General features: G+C 29.5%; 2 protein-coding genes across 2 annotated transcripts; both read right to left on the bottom strand.

Annotated features, from left to right (window-relative positions):
• Positions 1–386: 386 nt before the first annotated feature.
• Positions 387–3,420, bottom strand: LOC130827377 (uncharacterized). The gene is made up of 2 exons (XM_057693080.1): positions 3,216–3,420; positions 387–1,835 (listed from the first exon to the last, which is right to left on the bottom strand). The coding sequence occupies exon 2, from the start codon at positions 1,754–1,756 to the stop codon at positions 881–883; it is 876 nt and encodes a 291-aa protein (XP_057549063.1). The 5' UTR covers positions 1,757–1,835; positions 3,216–3,420; the 3' UTR covers positions 387–880.
• A 4,390-nt stretch (positions 3,421–7,810) lies between these two features.
• On the bottom strand, positions 7,811–9,896 carry LOC130827529 (protein LURP-one-related 11-like). Its single transcript, XM_057693268.1, has 3 exons — positions 9,369–9,896; positions 8,694–8,924; positions 7,811–8,557 (listed from the first exon to the last, which is right to left on the bottom strand). Exons 1-3 carry the CDS (start codon positions 9,669–9,671, stop codon positions 8,423–8,425), a joined length of 669 nt encoding a protein of 222 aa, XP_057549251.1. The 5' UTR covers positions 9,672–9,896; the 3' UTR covers positions 7,811–8,422.
• Positions 9,897–11,477: the final 1,581 nt, after the last annotated feature.

The following is an 11,477-nucleotide window of genomic DNA, read 5'->3' as shown; positions in this document are numbered from 1 at the left end:
TTGTGTAAGACAATCAAAAGCCATTTTGAGTTTTAAAAAATATTATGAATGGTATTATTTTCATTGATGATAAGACTTAAATTTAGACTTTGTATTGTACTAATATTTTCTTGTGTGGAATGTTTATTTGATTTTTGAAATTGTATTTTCACTTTTTTATTTGTCATTCACGAGCAAAAAAATTAAGTCTATAATAAAGGTTGAAATTTGAGCCCGCAGACTAATTTTTATAAGCATGTCTGTCCATAAACGCCTCTAATGCACATCTTATATATGCTTAATAGGGCTAGATGTAATGCTGAGTAAATTTCAACGAAAAAAACATGATTAAATTGATTGAAGAATTAAATCAAATACTATATAATAAATGAGAAGCATTGGAGACATTTATGCATAATTAAAGATGCTTGTGCATAGCTGATCATCTATGAAGATTGCTGAGAACTTCTTATACAACAGCCGAACAATCAGGCACACCGGCAAAATTAAAACTATACAGCAAAAACTGAAATGCAGTTCATGTAGAATCATTATCATTATATGTTAAAAGTTTCACAAATTCTCATATGACACAGTCGCACGTCGAAACCATTTTTACTGGGTTGGCACTTACAATCACTTCTGCCTTCTGCTAGTGAATGCTTGAAAATATAATCGGTAAATAAAATAAACAGAGGCTGGCAACAGTCATACCTTTGAATCACTCGATCAGTTCTTTATATTTCAATCTAAGGAACACAACCCGATTACAAAAGCCAACTAGACAATGTCGTATTGTCGTTCAGATCCTGAACTAATGTAGAGCATCCTAGGCCTAGGATTAAAGCTCGAGAACTCTAGGCTACGGTTTAACTTCAATTTGCTATTGCAAGGATACTTATCAGTAAGGTTTAAACTTCCTAGCAGCTCGTAGTTGCTGAATCCGCTTTTTGTCCTCCTCAAATTTGTTTTGCAGCTTCATAAGCTCACTCCTGTGTGCCTCTTTCCTCTGAAATCGGTAGAAATCTAGTCCAAAATCCTTGTTCTTTTTCTTGGCAATTTTGTCACGTACAGAAGCCTCAGCTACAGACCCAACAGCAACACCACTTTCAGGATCAGTAGTCCTTTTCCCACCTTTGCGATGTACAACAACAGTCCATCCCTCTTCACTAAGTTTGGCTTCTCTTTCTTTTCTTAATTGTTCTTCTTGCTCTTCATGTGCAGTTATAAAATCGTCAACCTTTTCTTGCAAAACCTTCAGTCCAGGTCTCCTTTCGTGGAATTCCTTAATCCATTTTTTCATCCCTTTGGAGTCATCTTCCTCTCCTAACGAGATTTCATATACATTAGGCATTGTAGCTTCTTGTACCCCCTTCACCAACTTGCTTTTGTTGTTTTTTGAATGGGTAATCTTTTTATGAGCCTTCTTAGATTTTATTTTTTCTCCTAAAGAATCGTATGCAACTTCCTGGACCTCCTTCTTCAAATGGCCTTTATTATTTGTTGAGTGGCCATCTTTTTTCTTATGAGCCTTCTTAGACTTTCTTTTTTCTCCTTCAATAGAATTATCTGCATCGTTCACCACTACACTTGGTAACATTGATGAATCATTGTCTTTTCTCTTACAAGCTTTCTTTGACTTGTGAGCTTTCTTACCTGCTTCAGCTACATCATCCTCATTTGTCTCGGCAATAGTAAACTTGTCATCATAATCAATTGGCTCCCGAGTGCGTTTTTTGATCTTCTTTACCTTCTTTTCAAGTTTGTTGCTTCCCATCTTAAGGTAGAAACAGTGGGTTCAGGAAGATGTAGTGAGAAATGAAGGCGACTATGATAACCCACTAACTTTAGAAAATCTGTAAATCACAATGTTTCAAGTTTCTTTTAGTACTTTGCAAATGAAGTAGCCTTAAGGCTCAACAAAAATAAACTGAATCACAATTCAAGTACATTCATAGGAACTAAAACAAGCATCACAAGAGGTCAATGAACCAAGTAAGAGACATTCATGGTGTTAACTCAACGCCCAAAAAATTTATTCTAAGGGCATGCTTGGATTGAATGTAAATATTCAAGGGGTAAAAAAGTCAAACTAATGAAATAAAGGCAAGTACAAATGCATATAAATTAATCCAAATAGGTGTGAAAGAGGTAAAATAAGATTACTCTAAAAAATGAATGAAAATAGAGGATGATTTCCTTCATTTAGAGGAACAATATTTTCTCACCCTCCCTAGGTTAAATTTATACCCAAAATGAGGAAAGTAATCGTTATTCTATCCCTTTCTCATTATTTAGAGACTAATTCTTCCACCTCAACAACAATCAAATTCCATTAATTTCCTATCTAGGTTAAATTTATACCCAAAATGAGAAAACTAATAGTTATTCTATCCTTTCTCATTTATTTGAAACCAATTTTTCCACCTTTCCAACAATCAAATTCCATTAATGTCCTATCTCTCCAACAATCAAATTCCATTAATGTCCTATCTAACTATCGTTGTTTTCCGACTTTGACAATTATTCTCTCCTTTAATATTTTCAATCAATCCAAGTACGGGTTAGAGTTCAAAATCCAAATAAACTGCAGCAGGTATATTATTAAGGTTTAGAACATTGCCACCATGAGAAATTTCATAATGAAGTCAAAAAAGAACATCCTTCACTAGTCAAGTATGAGATAAATTCCTTTAAAACAATCCCATTTATTCAGGGTTGCTGTAAATTACATCAATCCTAAGAAAGAAAACAAAAATACGACCACCTATGACCTACCGTCTATTCACCAATCAACACAAAACCCAAAAACCAAACACCACATATCAAATGCCACAAATGTGGATAATACGATGTTTACCTAAAGCATCAATGAAATACTCTATTTCAGAGATACAAGGATTTGAACCACAAATCCTTGAATACAATGTAGAGCAGCATCAATCTTAGCCTGTTGAAACTACAACAAGCAAGAGCTGGTTTTAGCCCCAAATTTCGATTTGAGCAGCTGTATTAACTTACTAATTGACAGTATTTAAGCCAATTAGCTCGGCCAGCTGCTGTATTTCTTCACATTAAAATTTTCCAAATCAATCAACAAATGTTATTCATCTAATTTTCTACCATGATATTTTATTCACCATTTTACAGTTTACGGCAACAACGAAGAAAAAATTAGGAGCAACATAAACCTCAATAAATTCAACGATTGAAAAGTTCAGGTCAGAGATAATTACCACTTAGTCCTGAACGATTTTTTGAATGTCTCTAGCAAATTTCGCTGTTAGGGTTTTATCGCCATGAACAATTGTGTTTTTACAGGGTTTTGGTACTTTATAGTGATTTTTTTCTTACTCAATAAATGGTATCGTCCGGATGAATGCGCCCTTTCAGGGCCTGCAATACGCTGGGCTTGGGCCACATGACACAATCTTGAACTGTTGAAAAAATAACCAATTGTAACAGAGAAATTGAATAACAGTCAGTCTCGTGAGAGATCATCTCTTGTTTAATGTCTACTCTTACTCTATATTTTCCTTTGTGGACCGATCCAAACAGATATGGTCTATCAAAGAGACCGTCTCACAAGAATTTGTGATTAAACAAACACACATTCTTAAATGAGACGGTCTCACTATCATATATACATTTAGTATATTTAAGTAATCACTTATAACTAGAGGTATTTATTCGAGTAATCAGGTTGAGTTTGAATAAGGTGTTTCGGGTTTAAATCGGGTTTTGTGTCCACAATAATTTTTACATAATTGTAAATTCATTTTTAAATCGGGTTAAATCAATTTCGATAACAAGGTCGGATGAATATCAAATCGTTGGATATGTTTTGAACATCTCTACTTATAATTTTATAGCATGATCGTCTCTACTTATAATTTTTATAGTGATCAAACATTGACTCGTTGCCTATGATTCACATAACTTTTCACCATCTATGAACCATGATCTCAAAAAATCACTAACCTATTAGAAACTCTAACTAAATATCAATCAGAAACCAGAAACTATCCACTAAAAGATCCCAATTTACCTATAGGTTACAAGTATAAATATCCACTGCCATCAACAGGTAAAAAGGTTACACAATTATTTTTCTTTACAAAAAACTTATTCTCTGATTTTCGCTCAACATTATTCTCGGACTGACTTAAGCATCAAATGAGCTTTTTTAGAAATCACCCATCAAAAGTTCTTCTTTGTGGTTGTCGGCCTCTTACTCAGACTTCCTGGCCGCTTTTCTTCTTTAAAAACTCAAGTATTCTGTCTCTTCAGTCGCCTTTTGTGTAACATAAATAAGTTCATGAACATTGTCAAAGATACTAATAAGTTCAAAGCAGGGTCGGCCCTAAGGGTGGGCAATAGGGGTCGTCGTCCAGGGCTCTACGTCAAAAAAAGTAAAATTAATGGTTGTAGAAGAATCCATATAGGTGATAAATTGCAAAGGAAAAGGATAAAAAGGCCCTATTATGATATTTCGTCCCGGGCCCTAAAATAACTAGGGTCGACCCTGGTTCAAAGTAGACAACTATCAAAAAGCTCTTAACTAAACCATTTAATCATTCCAAAAGGCGTCTAATAAGTTAAGAACCAAGCCTCGCATTTAAAAGGAAGCATGTTAACCAAATGAGTTATTTCTTTTTTCTTAGAAGTATATTATAGGCTTAATTTAATATTTAGGGTCTCTAATTTTTTTAGACGGTAAACGGTCGAGCATATAAAATAGGCTTTGAGCCGCCCATGTCCGTTTAAATTTTCTACATCATATATTTTATACCTTGAAATCAATAAGAAAGAGGTTTCTTATTCATTACTAGTATACTTTTATGTCGTAATCTGATTGATACTTGTAGACTAACACAAAAAGAACAATGTTTGATGACATTTTGACTATCTCCGATTATTGTAGACTTGTAGTTCATACCCATTTATTGCTACGTGAAATTCACAATTTGAGAGAATTATATATATATATATATATATATATATATATATATATATATATATATATATATATATATATATATATATATATATATATATATGTATGTATGTATGTATGTATGTATGTATGTATGTATGTATGTATGTATGTATGTGTGTGTTTCTGCTAAGAAACGGTCGAATTTATAAAAGATACTTTAAGTAGGAAGTACCTTTAAATTAAGGGAAGTGAGATGATCTGACGGCGGTGATGGAGTGCCTGCAACCACAAAGAAAGACTAAACTGGGGGCTGATGTCCCGAAAAGCCTCTCCGATACTTAAGTTAGATCGAGAAAGGTAATAGTAGGAAATCCGTGTAAGATAATAATTTAGCAGAATAGTCTGAAAATAAGATTATATATCCCTTTCATGTAGATGAATGAAGTATTTATAGCAATACGTTGTAGGATTGTGGAGGTAGTTACCTAATTAATGGTAATTCATTGCGATCAGGCTTGTGTAAGTGGAAATAGCGAGTACTTATTTTAGTAGTAATGGGTAGTTATTGAAAGTAGTTGTTGAAGCGTTGACTTATGTATTGACTTTGACCTTTGACTAAGGGTATTTTCGACATTATTGATATACGAAATATTTGGCCCGTAATAATATATATATATATATATATATATATATATATATATATATATATATATATATATATATATATATATATATATATATATATATATATATTGATAATTTATATTTTAAAATGCATGTTCCTACATGAGATCTTAGATTAAATGTTATGTTACGAAAACGTTTTTAAAATAAAATTCGGCTGATGATATTTATGGCATATGGCCGGTGGTGAATTTCTTGACTTCCTTCCATGTAATGATGCTTTCGAATTGACAATTAATTTGTCTACCAAATTTGTCATATTTTTTCTTTTTAGTGTATTCAATTTAATTTGTTTTATTTCATCTTTGACAATAATAACTCGTATTATATTTTACTTTTCATTTATATATTTAACTTTTTATCTTACTTAAATATTTAATTCACTTTTTTATCTTATCTACTTGTTTCTCTTTTATTACTCTATAATATACTTCCTCCGTTCTACTATATTTGCTGCATTTGACTGTTTGTGCAATTTAATATGTCATTTTGATCATTTATATATTGAACTATACACGTCTAAAATTTATAAAAACTTAATATTAGAAAATATACGATTAGATAATTCAAACAAGATTTTACTTGACCATATTTTTTCTTATATATTAACAGCAATCTATAAAATATGATCGTAAAATTAATAGGGAAAAAAATCTTTATGTAGGGAGTATTTGAAACTGAGGAAGTATATTGAGAGGAAGAGTAATGAATACGCGAAACTCTATCATGATGGCAGGTTTTGGTTAATGGGGAGCACACTCATACATTTTGTACTAAATTCTACTCTAAGATTTATAATTGTGGCTAATATTTATCCAAACATTTCATGAGGACAATCGCATCAATTGCCGTGTTCATATTTCCATCAAGTCGGTAATACTTAATCATATCATATGATATATATTTATTGAGCAATATATTGTATACCCTTCCTTTCTGTTTCTATTTGATATTCCTATATTACAGAAATTAAGAAAAATTAATTTTTTTAAATGGTTTAAATATTATTTTTTTTCAATAATAAATTTAATGGTAAATTGAGTATTATAAGCATTAAAAAAATATGAAAACTATAAATATGAGAAAATATTTTAAAAATTAGTAGGAAATATTTGAAAATATAAGCATTATAAAAATATTAAAATAAAGTCAATGAAATATATGTTAGAATTATAAACACTAAAAAAATTATTTAAATTAAAATGACTAAGGCTAATAAAGTCCAAAATTTTTTTTTATGGAAAGATTATTTTTGAGAATAACAAATAAATGACCTAAAATAAAAAAAAAATAGCACATCAAATGAAAACAAAAGAAATATTAGGAGTTATTAATTTTTATTACATTATAGATTAACGCTTAGTTTGATGATAAATTATCAAATTAATTAACACTTATGTATAACCCTAGTGCTACATATGGAGTATTATTATCATTCAATGATTGTAGATTTTGAATTCTCTGTTAAACTATTAGTAAATGTTAGAGCCTCACTTATGGATTATGAAAATTGTTAAAAATAAATAGAAAAGGTGTTAAAAAGTACTTAATAAATTTTTTTCTTTTTTAAAGAGTACCAATTAATGTTTTTCTTCAGTGAGCGTTAAATATAAGAGTTGACTAATCAAAATTGAAAATTCTTCTTCCTCATCTTCAATTTCTTTCAAAATTTAATTTCCTCACTATCTTGTTCCTCTACTTTTTACTCAAAATCAAAATTAAATTGGAAAAGAAATTGAAGATGAGGAAGAAAAATTTTAATTTTGACCAGTCAATCATTATATTTGACGGCCAATTGAAAGAAAACGTGACTTGTTACTCTTTAGAAAAGAAAAATTTTTGTTAGGTATTTATTGGCAAAACTTTTTTTATTAGGTATTTTTTTTGGAAAAAAAATTATTAGGTACTTTTTGACAAATTTCTCAAAATAAATTAATTTTTGCTCAATTTGCTAAAAATAAATTCAATTGTTTATTTATACTTAAGTCCGCCTATTTGGTATAATTTCTGAAACGAAATTCAACTATTGTTTAATCCTAATTGTTTGTCGTACAAAGAATATTTCAAGATGGTCGTTATAAACAATATGTGGACTTTTTTAGTAAATATACTATTAGAAATAATCTAGAAAAGTCTTCTACATATAAACTTGGAGTATGATAAGAAAAGTTCTAGATTAATAGATTAATTAAAAAAGTTCATTTGTAAGTTCTAGAAGTCGATGACTAAAATTAATGTAGATAAAATTACGTTTTTAATTACTATACCACGAGTGTCATTGGGAATTATTTTCCTACATATACCTTATAAATGAGTTTATCTAAAAATTACTAATTAGTGGGTTTATTTTCAGGGAATCAAGTAAAATTTGATTTATTATTGATAATTTTTTCCCAAGCATAATGATGATAATTGTTATACAATCTCATCTAAAACTTATCATTTAAATGACACTCTGTGCCCAAAAAAACAACTCTTGTATGTGATTGTCTCACCGCTTAAACAAAGGACATTGGCAAATCAAGGAGTCTCATATATGAAAACCATGTCATATACATCTCATTAATTTTGTTGACAACATAAAGTTGTCTAGTTAGCAATAACCTAAAATCAAAGACAAAAAGAGAAGAGAGTATTTACAATTGAATTAAAATAAACCCTAATTCATGGAGACTCGAGTTTTGCCTTATTGATGGCAAATACCATATTCTCATTGGCCGCAATCATCATATCGGGGCTACTATGTGATAAAAAAAAAAAACCCCCATTTCATCGAGCACTCTATAAATTTATAAATTAAAAAAATATATATATATATAATCACATTTTACTATTAATGAGATTATATGCAACCATAACTCCCATAATTAATGAGGGATCAATATTAGGCTCAATCACTAATGTAAGCACATCATTTCCCAAAACTACCCCTCCGAATGACTGCTTTCTTGTCACCTGTAAACAACATGACAAAAACAAAAGACAAGATTAGTCATAAACATTTTATCAATGTCATATGTACAAAATATCAATTTTTTTATTAAAAAATAATAAAAAATAATTAAAATAAAATTATAGATCAAAATATTACCTCTGCAATGAGGCCTCCCAATCTATCTACAATCTTACAAGATGTTAAATCAGATTTTCCCTTCTCAATCTTGAAAGCTGGTGATTTTCTATCATGGTATAAATTCACTACAACCTCACATTCTAAGGGCATTTTGGGAAATTTCCAACTTTTTTTTACTTGAAACCACCATGAAGCTCCCTTCTTCTTCTCATCTTTATACCCTTTCCAACTTGCTAACAATCTAAACTTCTGCATATATTTCACATAAAAAGAGTTTAATAAAGGTTATCAAACATGACAATATATATGTGAAATTAACTGAACTTAATCAAAAGCTTAAGTTGATAGTTGAGGCTCTAGGATATGTTAACACGTCACCTCAAATGAAAGCTCTTTGGGTTTAAAGTGTAGATACTACACAAGTTCTCCTCGTACCTAGTGCTAAATATTCCACTTTAGATGTATAGGGGTGGTTGAGATGTGAACCCGTGAATTCTTATCATGTTGGTTTCTGATATCATGTTAAGAAATCAACTCAAATAAAAGTTTAAACTGATGATTAAGATTTTAGAATATATTAATTATATACTCTAACAATATATTCACTTTGTTTGTTGCACTTTGACATATAGCAAACAAATTAAAACGAAGAAAGTATATAAAATGACAAAAATACCCTTTTGTTATTCTTACCTTTCTAAGGATTGTAAGGAGGACATGGCCATGAGAATCCATGAGGTAAACTTGATCACAACATTTAGAAGAATAATTATCAACCCTATAAACAACTTGACCTTTCGAGTCGAAAACGGTACAACCTTTACCTCCTAGAATGAGAGATTTCATCCAAATGGTGAAGATCTCTCCTTGTATAGAGGACGAGGACAAGGTCGAGGAGGATATAGAAAGAGGATGACCATAACAAATTGAGGGCTGATCACAAACTAATTGTGTTTGTGATGGTGTTGATAAATGTTGAGGATGAATTTTGGACATTTTTTAAAATTTTTTTTTACAAAATTAGTTTTTGGTGTTTACTTTGAAGAAGTAAAGAAGAAGGTGAGTTTGAGATTGGTTTGAATGTAGCTTGTGTGGTGAGGCTTTTTATATGAGTATTAAAGTTTTAAAGTGACCTAATTATGTTAGTCAAACCATTAGTTTAAGATATCTAGTTTTTGTGTGATAATGGAGGTAATGGCTCTTTATGGGTTGTTAAAAGGGCGTTTTGCTAGTGCATCACAAATTTAGACTCGTTAAATCTTAAATCATTTAGAATAATTTGTGATTTACAGTCTTAAATTTTATGTTTATTGTGAAATATAGTTTTAATTAAATATTTTTTCGAACTATAATCACTAAAGTATCAATGTTTATAAATTCAAGCCATCACATGAATAATCGCTTACCAAATGTTTTGATCACCAAAATGGTCAAAATTATGTGTTTTGGTCTAAATGCTCTAGACATTGATACTTTGGCATATAATTCGAAAAAAAAAATATTGCGGTTGTAATTCGCAAATGTTATAAACTTTAAAACTATAATTCGCAAATTATTCTATTTTCATGAAAATTTCCCACAAGATTATTTTATTTTATACTAATATTTTCCTTAAGAATTCACCTTATATATTTTTGTAAAAACAAAGTATTAATTTGTTTAGAGGAAAGTAGAGAAAAACACTTAATTTAAGAAATTTTGTGCAAGCTAAACCATTAAATTAACGGTCAAATTTCATTAATATTATTGAAATGGTGGTTTTTAAATAAATAGCTATTCTCTTAAGAGACGTATCTCAAGCCCAATTTATTAAAAAATTAATGCCTACTTATCATATGTTTGATTTCTACTTACATTATCCTTGACGCTACTTACGTATCCTTAATGCCTACTTTCAATATTTTAAATGTTTATTTACATTATTTTTAATACATACTTACAATATTTTAAAAAGTATATAATGAGTTGGCCCAATTAAAGATGGTCTCTCAAAGAGACCGTCTCTCACGAGAATTTATGTTAAATAAATCTTGATTTTTTTTAAAAAGAAATTATAAGTTATATTTTAAAAGTAATAATTTATATATAGATAATTTCGTAAACTTTTCTTATCTAATTCATCAAATAAATTATTCCTGCAAATAAATACTCCCTCCGTTCTCTAAAGTCGTTCTTTCCGTTTGAAATATTCCATTTTAAGTGGAAAAAATTTTAATTAATGTTTTTGTGACATATTAAGAAGATAAAATATATTCATGTTAGATCTAGTTAGATTCGTCTAAAGATTTAAAATTTGCTTTGAAAACTGTGTAAAAAGTAATTAAATGAGAAGAACAAAAAAACATCGAAGGGAGTTATTAAATATATTTCTCTAATTAAATTAAAACTATGTACGTCTTATTCGGGTGAAATAAAAAATATCTAGTGTTTGAACATAAATTTAAACCCTATTAGTCGAGTACAATAAAATAATATTGAATATTTAATATTTATATAATTTTAATTTTTTTTATAAGAATTGGATTTTTTTCATTGTTGAATCAAGTACCCTATTAATATATATTAATCAGAGTTTGTTTTTAATTTAGCACTTCTTATTTTTTATACCCTGTAATAAAATTAGAATAATTTATTTAGCTAAAGAGGTCACCTCATGAAAGCAACTTTTTCGAAAGTTTTCTAATAAAGAAGACTCATGGAAATGTACGGGACTAATACTATGGTGCGTGTCTTTAGTTGGCAATGAACATGGAAATTTAATTATTAAAAATAAAAAGATTAGTTTTTATATGGCTTGTGGTT

Source organism: Amaranthus tricolor, chromosome 11 (assembly GCF_026212465.1).
Source record: "Amaranthus tricolor cultivar Red isolate AtriRed21 chromosome 11, ASM2621246v1, whole genome shotgun sequence".
In the NCBI taxonomy this organism is placed as follows: Eukaryota; Viridiplantae; Streptophyta; class Magnoliopsida; order Caryophyllales; family Amaranthaceae; genus Amaranthus; species Amaranthus tricolor.
The sequence above is the reverse complement of the archived record's forward strand: the minus strand, read 5'-3'. Positions and strand labels throughout refer to the sequence as shown.

What these genes read in the sequence shown, in the direction of transcription:
- LOC130827377 (XM_057693080.1), bottom strand. Translation starts at nt 1,756, where the DNA reads ATGGGAAGCAACAAACTTGAAAAGAAGGTAAAGAAGATCAAAAAACGC.
- LOC130827529 (XM_057693268.1), bottom strand. Translation starts at nt 9,671, where the DNA reads ATGTCCAAAATTCATCCTCAACATTTATCAACACCATCACAAACACAA. An exon ending in TCCTTACAATCCTTAGAAAG is followed by an intron (nt 8,925 to 9,368) that starts GTAAGAATAACA and finishes AAATATATGCAG; the next exon opens with AAGTTTAGATTGTTAGCAAG. An exon ending in TGGGAGGCCTCATTGCAGAG is followed by an intron (nt 8,558 to 8,693) that starts GTAATATTTTGA and finishes TGTTGTTTACAG; the next exon opens with GTGACAAGAAAGCAGTCATT.